Below are 21,586 nucleotides of genomic sequence, written 5' to 3'. Positions count from 1 at the left end.
TATAGTTAGTAGAAAGCCAGTTACGATTAAAAGATAGAAGGACAGAAAAGACAGATGAGATAGAAAAAAAAATGAAAAAAAAAAATGAAGAAAACAAAAAAAGACTGATAAAAATATTCATTATTACATTTATTAATTATTTTTTAGTAAAATATTATAATTTTTACACAATATTTCTAAATATCATTAATGTAATAATTTTCAATTTACAATTACAGTAATGTAATAATTTTTATTTTATGGTTATAATTATTACACTGTAAAAAGAATGTACTAAAACAGTACCGATTAATTTAAAAATAAATAAGCAGAGAATTTGAAAAAAAAAAATTATTTTGTCAGAGCTGCGTGTTTTGCAATGCAGAAAAGAAGAAGAAAAATGAAGGGCACTTCATATTCATAAAACAATCGAAACGCGTTTTTTATCGATTTTTTTTTTTTTTATTAGAATCGATTAAATATTTTATCAAAAAAACAGGACTGACCAAGATTATAAGGAGAAAACCAAGTTTTTCATATCGTCCCATTATCGACGATTTCAATTTTCAAAACGGGCAGAACAATTTCACTGAGAGTAGAGCAAAATTTTATTTTTTTCAAAAAAAAAATTTTCTTTTTTTTTTTTTGAGGGTTTTTTTTTTTTTTGTTAATTTTTTGGGGTTGAACTCTCAGTTTTTCAAGCAGGGATTGAATTTAGAAAGAAAACAAAATATAAAAGGAAAAATAGGCTAAGGGTATAAAATGGGACAATTCTCCGATAGAGAAATTATTATTTATAAATATTAAAAAACAAATTTTTTTTTTGAGAGAGACGAAAAATACAAAAAAAATAAATAAATAAATAATAATACAAGGATTTGTTTTAGTCCTTTTATACGATGGTGGGTTATACCTCGTAGTCTCGTTTTCGTACTTCACGCTCCAAATCCCACTTTTGACCCTCACAAATGTAGACGCGGTCGTAATACATTTGGCAAATCTTCTTCAAGTCGACTATAACAATATGGAGAGACCAACCTCAGATTTAAGATTCTTCTTTAGATTTTTTTTTTTTTTTTTTTATATAATAAATGAGCGTTGACATTTCTTTTTCACCCGAAAAATTTGTTTTTTTTTTAATTTTAAAATTTTATATTTTAATTAACTAAATTCATATTTAATTTATTTAATTAATAAACCCACTTGGAAAGATTCCCCGGAAAGTGCCCCCTGGAGGTTCTATTAGAATTCCGCCGGAGCTTTCAACCTAATTCCGTCGGAATTCCAATTGGAGTTCCAAAGAATTTCCGATGGTATTCCGACGTAATTAGGACTCTAAAAATTTTTGAAAAAAAATTAATCGAAATTCCGTCGGAATCCCATCGGAAATTCTTTGGAACTCCGATGGAATTCCGACGGAATTATGTTTGGAAGTTCAGGCGGAATTCTGATTAATTATTTTTCAAAATTTTTAGAGTCCTAATTCCGTCGGAATCCCATCGGAAATTCTTTGGAACTCCGATGGAATTCCGACGGAATTCCGTTGGAAGTTCCGGCGGAATTCTGATTAATTATTTTTCAAAATTTTTTAGAGTCCTAATTCCGTCGGAATCCCATCGGAAATTCTTTGGAACTTCGATGGAATTCCGACGGAATTCCGTTGGAAGTTCCGGCGGAATTCTGATTAATTATTTTTCAAAATTTTTAGAGTCCTAATTCCGTCGGAATCCCATCGGAAATTCTTTGGAACTTCGATGGAATTCCGACGGAATTACGATGGAAGTTCCGGCGGAATTCCGATTAAACCTCCAGGGGGGCACTTTCCGGGAAATCTTTCCAAGTGGAATAATTTAATAATAATTTAATGAAAAAAAAAATCCAAAAATGTGGGAAATATTTTCATTTTTTTATGATTTTGTTACCAATTTAAAAAATATAAATAATCAAACATAATATGGATGAAAAAAGAGTGTCTGTTTTTTTTTTTTTTTTTTTGACTTAAAATTGTGGATTATAATTGCGGATATAAATACTAAAATCAATAAAATAGATGAAATCATTTGCGAGCATCACCTGCTCTGAAAATTCTCTCTTCGAGTGTGTTTGCGCAATATTTTTCAGGCATCTGCCATTCAAAGTACTCGTGCATTGAACAGGATATAGTCGGGTTATCGTTCACGTATCATTTCTCAAACTACTGGCGAGCTCGGTATGAGCAAAAAAAAAAAAATTGAAAAGTATATATACGAAAAAAAGGCGTACTATCACAAAATCGTCAATCGCGAAATTGTGTGGGTGTCAAAAGTATATATATATATATATGTGTGTATTAAAGAATATTGCAAAAGTGAAAACTTTCACACGAACAATTTTCCCAACTCACCATTTGAGTTGGCGTCGATTTGTATAAGATATCGACAATATTTTTTTTGTTCGACTTTATGTACACAAAGTGTGAAAAAAAACGAAATTACTCTTGACATTGATAAAATTTCATTTTGATTTGATTTCAAAATAAAATTCAATTGTAAATTAGAAACTAAACGAATTTATATATTAAATTTTGTATTGTCTGACTAAAACAGATTTTTACTACTTACATTAATATTATCTGAATTTATTTGGAAATAGTTATTACTTTTTTTATTTATTATTTAATAAATTTGTTTTTTATTTAAATTTTATTTAATTATTTAAATAAATTTTTCTTTTTTTTTATTAATTTATTTTTTTATATTTTATAAATAAAATTTATTTGAAACAAAAAAATTTACTCTAAGACAAATATATCTTTTTTTCATTATCAGGAGAAAGATAATTTGTCTGACTACACTTGGCTTTTACTACTAAAAAATAGTTTATAGAAAATATTTTGTCTGACTAAAATTGACTTTTACTACTGACATTAATATCATCTGAATTTATTTGGAAATAATTATTACTTTTTTTATTTATTATTGAATAAATTTGTTTTTTATTTAAATTTTGTTTAAATAAATTTTTTCTATTATTTTTTTATTATTTTTTTTATATTTTATAAATAAAATTTATTTAAAACAAAAAAAATTTACTCTGAGACAAATATATATTTTCCATTGGCAGGAAAAAAAATTTTGTCTAACTACACTTGGCTTTTACTACTAAAAATTAGTTTATAGAAAATATTTTGTCTGACTAAAATTGACTTTTACTACTAATTACAAAAAAAATATTATCTTGCTGCAAATATTTTCTCCATTATAAAAAAAACTTCTTGTCTGACTGTAACGCACTTTTACTACTAAATTCCTTTAATTCAGTCTGACTAAAAGTGTCTTTTACTACTTGATATTTAAATTTTACTGCGGAATAATTCAAAAAGATTATATTATTAGAAATTTGCTAATGTTATATTTTATTGAAGTAACCAAAAAATAGTTTTTTTTCTAATTTAAGTTTTTATAAACTTTATCATTAAAACTTTAACACAGTTTGCAAGTGGCAAAACTTTGAAAATCCTGGTTTTAGTTTGAAGTAGAAAATCACTTGCAGCTCGCGAGCTATTTTCCTGTTTCACAATTTAATTTCTGCCTCGCAAAATATATACGCAAATGGAATTTCTTAGCTTTAATTGACTCCGTTAATTCTCATATGTTGTATAGAATTATAAAAATAATTATATTAGAAAAATTTTTAATAATAAAAATATTTTTTTAAATAAATTAATCATTAAAAAAAAAATTAAAATTGTTTTCAAATATAAATAAATAAAAAAAAAATTTCTAAAATCACAATTGAAATGCCAGAGTAATAAACATTTTTGTTTTTGTTTTTTTGTTTGATTTTGTGTGAATGTGGATTTTTCTGAATTTTGTAGCTATACCATTTTTGAGCCGGTTAGTTACCTCAAAATCTTTCATTCTACTTTTCCTTTCGAGGTCAAACTTATCGCCCTCGAGTGTGGAAATTTTGTTCCAGTATGCCGTACAAATCGTCTGCAGTTCGGCTATAAAAAAAAACAAGAAGTAACGAAAAAAATAACGTAGCTTTATGTTTTTTGTCAGAACAGAAAATCCTGCTCAACAGTGATTGTTGCTCGTTAGTCGTGAATATATATATATATAATAACTATATAGTGTCCTTGTGTGTGAAATCAAAATTTTTTAAATTACTTTAAAAAAAAAAATAGTTTAATTATTTAAATAAATTGAAAAGCTCTCATCGGGTGAAAATTTGGGAATAATAAGGCTATAATAGAAAAAAATATATATATATGTATGAAAGCGAAGCATGAAGCTGTATTATAATGACTGAGAGTATTTGAAAAAAATGTTTGGATGAATAAAAAAAAATATGTGCAAAAAAAAATTAATGAAAAAGTAAAATCATAAAAAATGGAATATGTAATGTGTACTAAAAATGATAAATATTAATGTGTATAAAATAATTAATTTAAAAATTAATTTAAAAAAAAAATTTTTTTTAATAATAAAATAAAATAAAAATCCATTAAAATAATATTAATTGAATCTGTAAAAAGAGTATGAATAATTAAATGTGTAAAAATAAAAAAAAAAAAGTAATAAATAATAAATAGTTGAAGCCAACTAGAAATTCAAACTACTAAAAAAAACGAGATAAAACGAAAGTTTTGAGCATTAATAAAATTATATAATATTATTCTCTACTGAAAATTCTTTCATAAAAAAAACTATTTTTCGGATTAATATTTAAAATTGAGCACAAAAAACCTTTAGTTTTCTGCTGCATTAGTGACTAAGATACTTTGGCTGGCATATTATTTACTTTAATCAACTATATTTTTCAAATTCGAACAAAATTCCTACTTTTTAAAAAAAGAAAATAAATCTTTAATAATTTAATAAAAAAAAAAAGAATATTTATACTGCAAAAAAAAATTTTATTTGTATCAAATAATACCAAATATTATCAAATAAATATTTTATTGAACCAAATAATAATTGGACAATAATTAAATATTTATTTAATAACGATAAATTATTTCTATCAATTAAATTTTTTTTTCTTAATATAAATATTTTATTTATATTTCTATATTAATAATTTTAAAAAAATGAATAAAATGCAAATTGCTGGCTAAGGCATTGCGTTAGCGATACAGCCTATAATTTTCATTAACTAATTGAAGAAAAAAAAAATTAAATTATATCAAAAACGATATTCTAAAAAAATTCTTTTTTCTTTGGCATTATTAATATTTTGCATTATCTCGCAATAATAAATTAATGTTCGTTCGTTTAAATTTCTAGACCTCAAAGTCCTTCTTGGTGACTTCAAATTCAAGGTCGTATTTCTCCTCCTCCAGGACGACGATCCTCTTATAATACTCCTTTATGATTGACTTAACGCATGCTGCCAAAACGTGAAGTCATTATATAATAAACTAATAAATCTCCACATATTTTTCAAAATTCAAATTTTACTTTGACGAAATATGTGTATTTATTATAAAAATGATGATGAAATTAAAACTGGTCAGAATTTTTTTTTTTCAAAAATTAATTATTTAAATATTAAATTAATTAATTTATTAATTAGGAATTATTAATTTATAATTTATCAATTTATTATTAGGAACTTATAATATTAAACCGAATATCACTAATTTATTAAAAATTATAAAAAAAGAAAATTTACTAATAGAAAAATAAAATTTTAATTTGCAAAAAAAAAATGAACAATAAATAAAAAAAGAAATATAATTAATAAAACAATAAATGACAGAGAACATTCTGACTAGTTTATATATAATATAGATTGGAATTTATCCAATTTATAATGGAATGAGTATAATTTTTGAAGTAAATGGTGTGAAATGAATCTGGCTGCATTCAATGAAAAATGTTGCAAGTGTCATGACGTAAAGTGTGTGAGTGAAAAAGGATGTAGGAAGTGGATTTACAAAGTGTAAGTATCGTAGTATAGAGAATGAGAGAAAATCGACAGAAATACGTAGAATTCATCCAAGTAAAAAAAAAAAAAAACAACCAACATCGACATCGATATGCTGAAAGACGTATCACAAAAAATTATAAACAATTAGACGAAAGGAATTTCAATGATCCAAAAATTATATATCAGCATAATTTTTTTTTTATCATTTTATCTCAATTTTTATAGCAAAAAAAAATTAATTTTACTAAAATAGAAATTTTCTTTTATTTAAATAACAAATTATTTTAATAAAATAAATTTTTATTTAAATAACAAATTCTTTTAATAAAATAAATTTTTATTTAAATAACAAATTCTTTTAATAAAATAAACTTTTATTTAATTTTTAATAAAAAATTTTTTTAAAAAAATGAAAAGAAATTTTCTTTTAATAATTAAAAAATAATTTTTTTTTTCAACAAAAAATTGAAATCAATTTGTGATAAAAAAAAAAAAAACTCGATAAATAATTTTCGATTCTAATTGAATTCACAGAAAAAATTTGATTAAACAGAACGTATAAAGAAAAAAGATAATTTTTGGCATAAAAAAAAAAAGAAATTTTCTTTTTTTTTCAAAAGAAATATTGCATTTTTGTTAAAAAAGACCGAGTAATGCTAAGCTTCGTGTTTTAAATTGCGTCCGCAACATTTAGATAAACAAGAAATTTTAACGATTATCACGCGAACGGACACCGCGCGGTGTCATGCCCACAAAAAGGCGACATTTGTTTAAAAAATTATTATTATTTTGTTTTTTTTTTTTGTTTCCTTTTTACAAAAGAAAAAAGGAAAGTACCTCAAAGTCCTTTTTCTTGACTAGATATTCGATGTCGAATTTTTTATCCTCCAGTGCTGCGATCCTTGTGTGATATTCGCGCAACACACGCTTACATGTCTCTGTATATGTTGATTAGAAATTAAATTTTTAATTCACAACAATTAATTTAAAGTAGAAAAAAAATAATTATTTTTTTTTCCTTAAAATATCTCCCTTATTTTGATAATTAAAAAAATGGTTAATTATTAATTAATATTTAATTTCCTTTTTTTTTGGTTAATCCCAAAAATTTTATTTTTTATAATTTAAATTGTTTTTTAATTGAAATATCTTGTTTAATTTTTTTTTTTTAATTAATTACTTTTTAGCAAATAAATATAATGATTAATAATAATATTGTTACAAAACTAATTTTTTTTAATTTGACGGTGTAACTTGTTTTTTTATAAAACTTTTCATTAAAAATTTTACAGTCATATAAAAAATAGTTTATATAAATATTTATAATTTAAAATTAACTTGTAATTTGTTGTGTTTGTTGTGTATATTGTATTGTCAGTGAATGAGGACAATGTAAAAAAATTGAAATATGAGATCGATGAGAAATAATTATATATACCTAAAAATTCCGCAATTTGATTATTTTAACTTTTCAATAAAATAAAACAAAGATAAATAAAATAATTGATCCATATAATCGTGGGATAACAAGAAGAATATTTTCTCTCTCAAAAAACGTATTTTTCTTTTTCGTTTTCTTTTTTTTTTTTTTTTTTTGTAAAATAGCTCAATTTAATCATATTGAATGGAAAATTGTTTACGCTTTGTTCACGATATTACGCGATTGAAAAATTTGAATAAGATCTCGAGTATCTGATTGATAACGAGAAATTGACGTTTTTTATCATCTTATATTTTTATATATATAAATATAAAAAAATAAAAAAAATTTTTAGTTAGAAAAAGTTTTGTCAAGTACCTTCGTTAGCGTCATCGACGTTCTTTGGTTTCCCGCATCTTTCTTCAATAATGCGCCTCCTTTCAGCTGCTTTCCTTTCTTGTTCTTTCTTTAATTCTTCAGCAGCTTTCTTACGTAACAACAACTGAAAGAAAAAATAGTTCAAAAAATTATTTGCAAATTTCAAAAATATATTACATTTATATCAAAAAAAAAAAAAAATAAATCCATGAAAGAATTTCAGAATTTCGTTTTACAATTTGAAAAAAAAAAATTTTTTAATAAATACTTGTTAATGTAATTTTTAATGTAATTTGAAGATGAAAAAAAAGGAAAATAAAAAATTAAATTAAAAAAAAAAGAAGGGGAAAATTGAAAATAAAATTTTAAACTCACCCTGAGCTTCTTCTTTCTGTCGGGTGTCATAAACCCTTTCTTGGCCTTTTTCGCCTTTGAGGCCTCCTCAAGACGGGCGCGGACTTCCGCCCTTTTTCTGTCGGTTTCCGCTTGCTTCCTCTTCTTTTCCTATATATATATATGGATTTCGAGTGTAAAAAGTGTTTTAAACATTAAAAAAAAATCCCGATTTTTTTTCCTTTCAAAAAAAATTCATTGAAAATTTCAATAATTAGTAAAATTTTTCAAAAATTGTTAAATATTCAAAATTCTATTTAAAGTTTCAAAAAAAAATTTTTTCTTTAAATTTGCGAATTTAACGATTACTTATTTTATTAATTAAATAAATAATAAATGAATAATAAATAAATAATAAATTACTCAATTAAATAATTACTAAATGTAAAAATAAATAATATTATTGTAATAAAAAAAAAAATGTTAAAAATTAAAAAAAGAAATAAAAATCTATATAGTTTCATAATTATTTGTTGTTATCTTCTGTACGTACATCCTCGATGCGTTTTCTCTGTAAAAAGAAAAAAGAACAAAATTTCGTTAGACAAAAATCAGTTTTCATTTGAAATAAATTTATTATCTTAAAGCATGTTATTAAAAAATAATGTTTCTCTCAAAAATAAAAGAAACAATTTTAAAAAAATTATATTAAATTTAAATAATTTATGCGCAAAAAATGCTGTTATCAAGATTCCAAAAGTCCTTATATTTTTATAAATGAAACAAAAAATTTATAATTAACAATATTTTTAAAAATTTATTTAAAATATATTGTGAAATTAAATAATATAAAAAATATTTATAAAATATATATATTTATTTTTGCAAATATATTTTCAAGATGCAATAACTGTCTTTAGATTTAAATTATCTAATAATAGAAACTTATTGCATCCGAACTTTAAATTACTAATAAATAAACATTCAAAAGCAACAAAAATGTTAGCGAAAACACTGATAAACATTTATTAAATACAAATAATATAACAGTCACAAGGCGAAATTTTTTTTTTGTGTTTAGTGCCAATATGAAAATTAAAAACTGTGATTTCAAGTGTGTACTTTACCCAAGTGTAGTCCTGTTTTTTTTTATTTCAAAATTCCAAATTTTTTTCCTAATTTTTTTTTTTTTTTTGAAATATTAATTATATTAAATAATAAAATTACAATTTTTAGAAAAAAAAAATTAATTCCAATTTTTTGTTTTTTGCCGTCAGTTAAAAAAATAATATAATGAATTTATTATTATAAATGAGATTAAAAGTGACTCATAAAATGTACTTTATTGAAAATCGATTAGGAAAATGGAATATCTGTTTACTATTGAAAACTCCATTCAAAGGATCGTTGACAACATGACTTGTTGGAAAGATTAAAAACTATGGCGTTACGACGACAACGACGACGACGACGACGTCGAGAATCGTGCATGGCAGTAAATAATGTGGAAGTAAGGAGAGTTTGTCTCGATAAATCATCTGAAAAATGTTCCGAGAAAACTCTCCTTGGGATGAAATAACTTTCCTTCAATTCTCGACTGTCGCAAAAATGATAGTTTTTTTTTTCTTTAAAATACGAGTTTTTTTTCAAACTAAAAATTTCCCTACTTTAAAATTGACTTTTTTTTTTGCATAATCTATTTTCAATAACAAAATTTCTTACTTAAAAAATAAAATTAATTAATAATTAAACTAAAAAATAAATTTTTCTTTATTTTTCCATATTTGAACAAAATTATAATTTTGCATAATAAAATCGTGTTGTTCGTGAAATGGAGATAAAAAAAACGTATATAATGTATGTTTGGATAAAGAGAAACTGAGAACTATATAAAATTTGCTGAGGTGTTGAATTTTTTTAAAATAAATAATTTTTTGCATAAAAATACGATTTGTAAAATAAAAAAATTTTTTTTTGTAGAGTTCCTGGGGTCGCATAATAATTATGTACATTAGTCCTTATCGTGGATAATTGACCCAAAAAGTTTAATAATAAGAAATGAATTGTGTAAACGTGAAGAAAGTTAAAAAAAACAGAGGAAAATTTATGGATTTTTTTCTTTTATGAAAAATAGAATAATAGGAAGTTATAAAAAGCAAAGGTGGGTGCTACTGATAGACATTCTAAAGATACTAACAACTAGTGGTTCTAACGAACATAGGGGGGAGGATTCTAAATTTGTATACTAGGTTACACTCCGATTTGACGAGGCTCAGTCTTCACGAACCTCTTGACATCTCAACTTTTGATTTTTTTTTTTTTTTTTTTTTTAAAAAAAAACCAAAAATTGTAATTTTTCAGGCAAAATCAAATACAAAATTATTAAATTTAGAAAAAAAACTTCCATTTAAATTCAGTTCTTAAAAAAATTACAAATTTTTTCTGTATAATTTCTTTTATTTAAAAAATAATTTCAAATTACAATTTTTCGAAAATATTCATTTGAATTTAATTTATTTCTAGAAAGATTAAAATTTTATTTAATTAATTGATAAAGTTTAATAATAATTTAAGAATTTAAAAAAAAATGATAAAAAATTAAATAGTAATATCGACATTTTTATAATTGAAAAAAGAAGTAATGTAATTGTAATGAAATTGCCTGAAATTTTTAAAAAGCACAAGATTACATATATATAATTTTAGAAATCACAAAATTAAAAAAGCATCAAACCAAAACGTACCTTTTAGAAATTTTTTTTTTTTTGCGAATACTAATTTTCCAACAACAATTCCAAATCATCAGAATGGTCCAATTTTGAAAATGAATCCCAAGAGAAATGAAAATAAAAAATTTCATTAATGTTTATAAAATTATTATTTTTTTATATTATTTATTTATTATTTTATTACCATTATTATTATTAACATGAAAATTATGAAAAATAACTATTTTTTGTAAAAATTTTTGTAAAATTTATTATTTTTAAAATAATTTAGAACATTACTATTTAAATTTTGAAAAATATTTTTATTATTTTTTTTTTACTTGACTTTTTTATGTTTTTAATAAATTTTTCAATGATATAAATATTAGTGTAAAATTTTTTACCGGGATTAACATTAGAATTTTTTAATCCTTCGTGTAGCTCAATTGGTTAGAGTAACTTGCGAATAGTAGAAAGACAGTTAGTCTTCAATTCCCGCCAAATTCGCTTTTTTTTCAAAAATTCAAAAAATGTTCTAAAACTACTTTACCAGTAAAAAAAATCGAATTTTAAATATCAAAATTATTAAAACTAATTAATCGATAACGAAGAAAATGATTCAAAAAATTATTTCCTATAATACTGATACTCACCTAACCTCATCGTCGGCCATGTTTGTGTCTAGTTTTAACTGCAACTACCTAGAAAAAAAAATTCCAATTAATATTCATATTAATAAAAATTTTAAGAAAAATTTTTATTTTTTTTTAATTTGTGTAATTTTTTGAAAATTGAGTTCAATGAACGAAGAAAGGAAGATTGTGGAAGATATATATATATATATATATTTATTTTTTTTTTGATTCACCCTTATGCAGCGTATTAAGATTGATTCGCGATTGGTTCGATAAGAAAAAAAAAATTACTAGATGATGAGATTAAGTAAACGAATTGATCAGGGTCGACTTACAGAGGTAGAATGTTATACAGTATATCCGTCGTAATACAAAAATAGCCGCAATGAGTCGGTCCCCACTCTCATTTCAATACCGCGATCCAAATTTGGTTACAACAACTCGGTCGCTATCTTGACTCTTCGAGCGAGATGAGAAAATTTCATCTTATTTATAAAAAATAAAAAAAAAAGAAAATTCCTATCAAATATTCTAACTTCACTGTTATCTCACAATATTTCCATTTTGGAAATCGAAAATATTTTACAATTTTTTTTCTAATATTAAATTTCAAATATTACCCGTGTGGAAAAGTGATGTGGGCCCCCAGCGGGGGCCCTTATGGATCGCCCTCATGCCATGAAGGCCGCATATGGATGATCCATAGGGGCCCCTCATGGAAACGACATGCTCATCGATGAGGGCGCCCGCATGGGCGATCCATGAGGGTGCCCCTACGGGCGCCCTTATGGGCCCTCACGTTTGCCCTCATCTTGCCCTCAAGTTTGCCATAATGTTTTTTAATCAATAATATTAATAATAAAAGTTAATTAATAATAAATAAGCTTAAGTTATGAATAAATAACATATTTATTTAATAATTATTCAATTTTAAATTAAATTCTTACTCAAATTGAATTTATTAATTAACGTTCTAATTAATTAATTGTCAGATATAATTAAAAGTAATAATAAATTAATTAATTAAAAAATTAAAAAATATGTAATTTATGCATACTATTAATGGATATTTTCATTTCTCAATTAATTCATACATAGAATTAATGATTAAACGCAAACCTGAGAAATAAATAAATCTAACGCATGGGGGGAATCGAACCTACGACCTACGGACTATGAGTCTAACGCTTTACCAACTACGCTACGTACGCTACTTCAAAACGAATGCTAACTTCTTGATGCTATTTAAACTTCAAAAATACCTAACAAAGAAAAGTGCTTAACATCATTTAGTTAAAGTTAAGATATTAAATTATATTTTCCAATCAAATGCAATTTATAAAATATAATTAATTATATGCTTTATGATTATTATCATGAATCATCTCAGGCGAATTTTCAAAAAAGTGTAAATATATTTTTATTAAAAACGCGTTTTTCGTTGTTTTAAATCATTGGAAACATTCATTTTTTGTTGATAAAAAAATATTTGATTTTTGGACTTAGAAAATTTTGCTAATCGATCATGAGGGCGATCCATGCGGGCCCCTACGGTGGCCCTCATCTATTTTGCCATAAGTGTGAGTGTTATTTTCAAAAAAGTGTAAATATATTTTTATTAAAAACGCGTTTTTCGTGGTTCTGAATCATTATAAACATTAATTTTTTGGTGATAAAAAAATATTTGATTTTTGGACTTAGAAAATTTTGCTAATCGATCATGAGGGCGATCCATGCGGGGCCCCTACGGTGCCCCTCATGGATTCGCCATAAGTGTGAGTGTTATTTTCAAAAAAAGTGAAAATATATTTTAATTAAAAACGCGTTTTTCATTGTTGTGAATCATTATAAACATTAATTTTTTGGTGATAAAAAAATATTTGATTTTTGGACTTAGAAAATTTTGCTAATCGATCATGAGGGCGATCCATGCGGGGCCCCTACGGTGCCCCTCATGGATTCGCCATATGGATCAGCCCTCATGGGCCCCCGCCGGGGGCCCCGAACTCTTGAGGGCAAGATCGTGGCTTTTTCCACACGGGTAGATATAATTTTTTTTTATATAAAATTGATAAAAATTGTTTCCGAAACTATTAATTTTTATACAAAAAAAAAAAAAATGATAATCTTTATTAAAAATATGAAACATTTATTAATTAACACTTTAACCTTATTATGTGGAATTTAATATTTGCAAAATTTTACTTTTAAAAAACAAGAATTTTCACCAATCTCTGGTTTTCTGAAGCATAATATGACAAAATATTTTTAATTCTCGCGTGAAACTCAATTTATTCTCTAATTAAAAATGTTCATTTATATTTTAATTAAAAAACTTTTTCTTTCTCTGCTATCTATTTTATTTCAAAATTTTCGTTTCATTTGACAAATTCTTTTTGCTCTATATGTTTATAATTTTATAATATTTTAATTTTATTATTTTATTATTCTATTGTTTTATTATTTTTTTATTTTATTATTTTATTATTTTTTTGTTTTATTATTTTATTATTCTATTATTTTATTATTTTTTTTATTTTTTTATTTTAATTAATAAATTTTTATCAGGGAAACATTGTCAATTAATATCATAGTATGAATATAGCTTAATGGCGAACTTGGCAAAAGTTCATATCTTACATGTGTCTTATCTCACCTTATACACGTGATACGTGACCCACTGTTAATTATTTTTAGTTTAATTTCTTCATTCTATTGATCGTTCATTAATCCCAATATATAATTTACGTCAAAACTATATTTGTAAGCGGAAATAATTTTGTAATTTTTAATTAAAAAATAAAACTTTCAAAAGGTCAGCCAAAAATTTATCATAAAAAAAATAAATAAATATATATCAATTTAAAAAAAAATGGTTCGAAATGTATAAAATTTTCATTTAACAATTTTTCAATCGATACTTTTCAGTATTTTCTTCCTTTTATTATTTATTATTATTATGATATATTATTATTATTATTATTATTATTATTATTATTATTATTATTATTATTATTATTATTATTATTATTATTATTATTATTATTATTATTATTATTATTATTATTATTATTATTATTATTATTATTATTATTATTATTATTATTATTATTATTATTATTATTATAAACTAAAAATATTTTTTATGAATAAATTTTCTAATAAAAATTTAAAGAAAAATATGTTCTTTGAAAATAATTTTGAATTAAATTGAAATTTTCACTGAAAATGAAGGGGGGGGAGGGCTTGACTAAATATATATAAGAATAGAAAAAAAAATTAAGTTCATTATAAAGGATTGCTGATGGTGACATAAGACAGGAAAAATTCTACGAGTAAATAGAACCTCGTAAAGATGATAATCCCAGGGATCTAACTCGTTTTATAACGAGAATTTCCATATTTTGCACACAGCGACGTAAATTACCGTAATCATTTTATGGTACGAGAACTAAATCATGGTGAACACAGGTGTTTGCTTTTTTTTTTTTTTTATCAAAACTCATTAAAAAGCACAAAACTTCTTATAATCCCTTCGCGAGAGACAAATATTTTAGTGTAAAAAAAAGATAGCAAAATTTTCAACTATAAATAAAATATATTTAATGCTAAACAATTATTTTAATTATAAATTTTTATTTTCCTCATATTCTCATATTTTTTCTTACACAGAAAATTAAAAAACATTAAAATAAGCTGCAACGCTTATTATTTTAATCCAATTTTACTTATTTTAATACCAAAATGGATTAAAATAATAAGCGTGTAGTTTTTAGTTAATAAAATTAATTAAAAATCAAAAATGTTTTAAAAAAAATAAATTTTTTCTTTTAAATAAAATAAATTCTATTTGGTAATTTTTTCTGAATCGAATGACGATATTAATTCTTTATTATGAAAAAAAAAATTTTTTAAACAATTTTTTTTAATTCTGTTTAAACAAAAAATTGTTTTTTAAATTCAAACAAAAAACGCAATTTCTTTTGGTTCAGTAAAATATTTTAATTGATTAAATATTAAAATTAAAAAAAAAAAAAATTTTTTAATTTAAAAATAAAAATTATTATTAGATATTAAAAATTAAATATGAAAAAAAAATCGAATTTATAATAATAAATTATTTTTTTTTTTTTTTTGATAAAAAATTTCCTTAAAGGAAATTGTGAACGGAAGTTGGTACGTGTATAAATTTTTGAATGACTTAGCTTATTATTAAAGTTGATATAATTGACGTGATATTAAATTCTAATTAAAAAGGAACAATGCACAGTTTGTGCAAACGAGAGAAACTAGGAATACTTTGATCAGCTTTAATGCGCCACTAAGGTATAAATCAGAAGACAGAGTCTGCAAGCCCACTCGACCGACATTTAAACGGGACTTTAAGCCTGTGGATGCAGGTAGGCGGCAATTAATTTGCGGCTCGAATGCTACCGAGATTTGTGACGATCCACCGCGAGATCCAATTGTAACTTGATTCTCTCTCTTCCTTTCTCTCATTCTCTCGCACACACTAATTTTGCATTCTCTTTAGACACTCCATATTTTATAATGAAAAAAAAAAAGAAAAAAAAAAAATTCTAATAATCTTACAAATTTTTTTACTCATTGTTCATTGAAGGAATTAGAAAATAAAATTTTGAATGAGAAAATAATTTTTATTTTAGATATATTTTTTATAAAATAAAAATTTTATTTTTTGTCTAATGTCATTAAAATCTGTTCTATTTTTTAATTTAAATATTTTTTTTTTTGATCAACGACGAATTTATCATGTTTAATTGTAAAATAATAAATTATGTATATTCGTTTCGGTTTTTCTTGGTGTAAAAATATTCAATGTATTTTATTTATAACGAACGATCGCCAACGCTAAGTATAGACGTTGTGACGCCCCTTACGAGCCATTCCAAGTCATCTTGTCGAGCGTACAAACGGCTCCGGTATCAAAAAAAAAAAAATAAAAAATAACGCGCTTCCTAAAAATAGGAAATAATCCTTATCGACATATTGTTTTTCAGAAAAAAATGAGAGTTTTTTTTTATAGAATTTGAAATAAACTCCTTGGTCTCTATAAAGCGCATCTTTACGCCCTTTCTTCTCCCGCACGTATATTCCATCCGGAAGATTACACGTCTTATATATATATAGGTATATGAAAATAGGTCAAGAAAAAATTTTTACTGGCGAAAAAAAAATTTGTCTTCACAGAAATTTTTTTACTTAAATAATTAATTTTCATTTTAAAAAAATTTTATTTAATTAATTATAATTCGGTGATAAATAATAAGATAAGAAATTGTAAAAAAAGTTACTATGAGAAAATTATTATTAATATATTAAATATTAATGTGAAAATATAATAATATTTAGAATATATAAAAATAAAATATTAGTAGGCAAATTAATTATTCAAATAAATATTTATTTGAACCAAAGAAATTTTTATTTGAATAATTAATTTGCCTACTAATATTTTATTAGTAGTAATATTCCAATTATTTGTAAATAAATTTAAAAATAAATAAATTTTTCTTTCTGTATAAAACAAAAAATAACATTAATTTTATTAAATTATTATTTTCCCCCAACTAAATTTTGTTAGTAAAAAAATATTTCACAAACTGTGAAAATATTAATTGAAGTAATTTTTATTTTTAGATATATCCATTAGTGAAATATGTCAAGGAAATATTGATGTGACGATTTAAAATTAACTTTTCCATGTTTAATTGATGATTTTGTTATTTTTTGTTTTTCCAACTATTTCAATAATAAAATTATAATTTTTTGAAAATAAAGCAAAAAATAAATAAATTTATCGTAAAATTCATATTTTCAAAATAAATACAATATTCGATCAAACATATATTTATTTAATAATTGAAGATTAAAAGTGTTTGACAATTTGATGTATGTATATCGTATCAATTTATTAAATATTCGTTCATGAAATGGAAATATAAATTCGAATTTCAAAATTTCTGTTTTATCTAAAATTGATCGATTTACCTTTCGAAAGAATATATATATATATATATAATCTCTAATAAATATAAAAGAGGAAGTGAAAAAAACGTGATATTTTTTATTCCCCTTTGCCATGTGCTTGAAAATTTTTTTCACAAAAAATTGTAAAACAAATTTATTTTTAATTAATAAAATTCATTTGAAAATTCAAAACTAAATGTATTAAAAAAAAAGATATAAAAAAACACTAATATATTATTTATATAAAATATTTAAAGTATAAGATTGAAAATAAATAAAAAAAAAATGTATTTAAAAAAAAGAGAAATAAATTAAAATTTTTTTAGAAATAAATATTTTTAAAAATATTTGAAATTATCAAAAATTCAGTAAAAATGTTCACTTAATTTTTTTTTAGTAAAATATTATAATTTTCTAAAAACAAAAATTAATTGGAACAAGAAAAATGTTCACTAGAATAGTATAAAAGTTTTAACAGATTTAATTAGTAACTTTTGCTATTTTAGTGAAAACTTTCTTTTTTTTTGTTTGAGTATACTAAATTACTTATTTTTTTTTTTACTGAAGTTTGAGGAAAAAATTACTTTACTTAGTGAGAATTTTTTAATAATAATATAAAATAGTGTTTCAATTTTTATTAAATTCACATTTTTAGAGAGCAAAAAAATTCTCAAAATTATATTTTTTAAGGGGCTAGTTTTTTCTAATTTCTAATAACTATTTTTTACTGATTTTATGTTAACGAAATATTTGATATTTGAAAAAAAAATGAGAAATATTTGAAAATATTAACTGGTTTTTAATTTTTTTTAATTCCTATTTTTTTTTACCTAAATTCACTGTTAGAATTTATGATTCTAACAATAAAAAGAAAAGTATGAAATAAAAAGAAAATTAAAAAAATGTCGGACAAACATATTTCCCTGACTTTCATGCGGTAATGTAATCAGAATTATTTTCTCTTTGCTGCGAGATAAATCTGAATCCGTATACTGTTTAGAGAGAAACGAAGAGATTTTTTTTTTTTTTGAGACTCACTCCCTCTTTTTTGTAAAACAAAGTCCAAAAAGGCACAAGGGGATGAAAGACACAGTGACGATTTTCGCTTTTCCGTATCTCGCTCAGGTGTTATACCACTCCAGGGAAGGTATTAACTTTGCACGATGCACCTGCACACATCGTACGTGTCGCAGAATGATGATGGGGTTAAAACGAAAAAGCAGGTTAAAACCTTCTCTCAGTTTCTTTACACCGACCTGGTTTTTATTCTTTTTCTTTTTTTCTCTCTCTTTCTCTCTCGTTTTCTTTTACACAATACAAAGAATCTTTGCCTCGCACTGTCATCATTATATTTCAGAAATAAAAAAAAAAAAAAATTCATACTTCGGTTCACTATGAATGAAACACTGGTCACTGACACTCGAGAACCACTAAAAAAAAAACCTTTCTTCAGTTGATTGAACTCTTCATCTTCAATAACTTTCAAACTTTTGATTTCATTTTTTTTCAAAATTTGATGATTTTTTGACCCATTTTTTTGTCTCTCAAATTTTTCTTGAAAATCCACTGTTTGATGATGATGATGATGATGATGATGTTCTTACCTTGAGAAGAATGGGACGTAGTGACTAGTCAACAAGACCTTCGGCAGCTGACTGTGCCGTTGTAGAAGATTTCTCTTCGTCTTCCTCGACGACTTCTTCGGGGAAAAATCACGTGACAAGAATTACGTGATTTTGATTGGTTAATACATTTTTAGGCGAGCTCCTAGCTGCTGTGGGGCCAAAAATAATCTTAAACTGTAAACGGAGCCGACGGCGCTCTCTTATAGAGAAAGAGAGAGAGAGAGAGAGAGAAAGAGCTTAAAAATCACAAGAAAATGTTTAAAATGATGACGAAAATTTGAAACGACTTTTTTTTGTAAATATATATATTTTCAATTTCTTTTTATAGTTTGAGAGTTTGAATATCATTTACAACGATATAACGAGCAAATTATTTTAATAATAATTGATAAATTAAATAGTAAACAAAAATAAATTAATTAAAAATAAAAAATAAGTTAATTAGAAAATTTATATAATTTAAATTGAAAAACAAATGTTTTATTTTTAAAATTTTTTAATTATTTTAAATAAAATAAATTTCTTCATTTTTTTATATTTTCATTTTATATCTTCAAGTTGGCAAATTTCTTATTTAAAAAAAAATTCATTTTTTTTTATATTCATTTGACACAAAAAATTTTATTTCAAAAGAATTTCTTTTTTGTTAATAAAAAAAAGAACTTCTTGTTCGTTTTTCTTTCTTCAATTTTTGTTCGTAAAAAATAAAATTAATTAAAATAAGCGTTGCAGCTTATTTTAATACCTTTTAATTTTTTTTTGTTATTAAAAAAAAAGAATTCTTTGAATTTTCATTTTTCCAAAATTATTTTTTTGTCCGATGAAAATATATTCATACTGCACCATACTGTTGAATATTAGAAAATAGTAGCTAAAAATATCTTCAACTTTTTTAACGTTCCCTGAATCTACTTTGAACTACTAAAATATCTTCAATCTAAATATAATCTTTCATCACGTAAACAAATCTAGATAATGACTTTTGTATTAGTGTAAATATATAAAAATTTTCAAATTTTTCAAATTAAATACAAAAATTTAATATTTATTTATTATTTAATAAATAAATTATAATTAATAATTTAATTATAATGATTATAAATTTTTTTAAATTTATATTTCTTCATATATCTATTTTATATAGGAAAAGTTGAAAAAGTCTCCAGTTTTATTTTTTTATTTTTATAAAAAATGAATCTTTGTATAATATATAGAAGAATAATTCATGTGAAAGATAAAATATGGAATTATTAGATAATTGAAGTTTTTTTTTTGTGAAGAAAGTAGAAAACTTCTTTTCAAACAAAAAGTGGAATAGTTACAAAGTATAAAGATCCGATTTGTGTAAACGGCCTTAACTTGCGATAGTGAGCATCGAAACTAAAGGAAAAGATATTTTTATCAAGATCTAGTTTCTGGACTCTCTGGCAGTTGTTTGGAACATATATATATATTTCAAGCTCACTGACAGTGACTTTGTAAGATTGCTTCAATTTAAAAATTTTCAAATTTTAATTAAACGTTAAATTAACGTTTTGATATAAATTAATTTCAATAAAAAAAAAAAAAGGAAAAAATTATATTTCTCCACGAACAATTTTTTGTAGAATCATTATCTTACAGTTGAATACATTAATAATAATAAAATAAATAAATATTAATAAAATTAATATTTTTTATATAAAGTAAAATTTACATTTTATTAATTTTTTATTAATAATATAAAATTTAAATCAACGAGCAAATTTTTTTTTTAATTTATTAGTTATTATATAAAATAAATAATAAATAATTTTAATTTATAATAACAATAATATAATAATAAGAATAAAATATATTTTAATTTTTAAATAAATAATTATAAACAGTACGAATTCAACATTAATGTTCCCGCCTTTTGGTGAAATTTCGAACCTTCTACAAAATGTTGTTAAGCAACTGTTGGTAATTCGTTAATCTTGCTCTTGCTTACTAACAGTGGATATGAATTAAAATTTTGTTTATTTTAAAAGTGAATAAAATACAATTTCTATACATTAAGAAAAAGCAATATATGTAAAATTATTTAAAAATTTGTAAAAAAATAAATAAATAATAATGCAAGTCTGAAGGTAAAAAATAATTACGTTAATGTTCACAGTCGGTAAAAAGCTACAGTGAGGGTAACAAATTGAATATAATATTCTAGTTTTTCAAATTTTTCATTTCTTTAATAACTATATATTTTTTAATTCTAAATTAATTCTCATTCGTATTGACAGAAATGTAGGATTATATTTTTTTAATTTAACTTTTTAATTACTCTGAACAATGTAGTATTTAGAAAATAATAATAGTAATAAATAATTATATTAATAATTATAAATAATAATAATACATATAATCATGTATTAATGTGTGATTTAAATATTATGTGAATAATTGTAGTTTCAATTTTTAAAAATTTAAAAATTTAAAATCGAAACTGGCGGAATATTTCATCCAATCAAAATTGAAGTTACATTCCAGTTCCATTTCTTTTCTAAGCCAATCAGAGCGTAGTATACATATTCCTATCTCTAGTGCCGTTCATTCTTTTGTGATTTCCGCATCTCTTGACGT

General features: G+C 23.1%; 1 protein-coding gene across 12 annotated transcripts in view; it reads right to left on the bottom strand.

Moving 5' to 3' along the window:
• LOC127284442 (troponin I) overlaps positions 1-19,129 on the bottom strand; it is a 37,120-nt gene extending 17,991 nt beyond the window's left edge. Inside the window, exons 1-6 of one of the 12 annotated variants that reach the window (XM_051309870.1) lie at positions 18,965-19,129; positions 11,393-11,435; positions 8,580-8,597; positions 8,069-8,197; positions 7,694-7,817; positions 5,252-5,352 (exon numbers count right to left, since the gene is read on the bottom strand). In XM_051309870.1, coding sequence (XP_051165827.1) covers positions 5,252-5,352; positions 7,694-7,817; positions 8,069-8,197; positions 8,580-8,597; positions 11,393-11,407 — 387 coding nt within the window. In that variant the 5' untranslated portion in view covers positions 11,408-11,435; positions 18,965-19,129. Of the gene's footprint in view, positions 1-892; positions 994-5,251; positions 5,353-6,732; positions 6,834-7,693; positions 7,818-8,068; positions 8,198-8,579; positions 8,598-11,392; positions 11,436-11,602; positions 11,664-18,964 lie in introns of those variants that run through there. The other 11 variants (XM_051309867.1, XM_051309868.1, XM_051309871.1 and 8 more) reach the window with 11 other exon arrangements.
• Positions 19,130-21,586: the final 2,457 nt, after the last annotated feature.

This window comes from Leptopilina boulardi, unplaced genomic scaffold (assembly GCF_019393585.1).
Source record: "Leptopilina boulardi isolate dan_hultmark-lab unplaced genomic scaffold, ZJU_Lbou_2.1 LbouV2_325, whole genome shotgun sequence".
Lineage (NCBI taxonomy): Eukaryota > Metazoa > Arthropoda > Insecta > Hymenoptera > Figitidae > Leptopilina > Leptopilina boulardi.
This window is presented reverse-complemented; position numbering and strand designations above follow the sequence as displayed.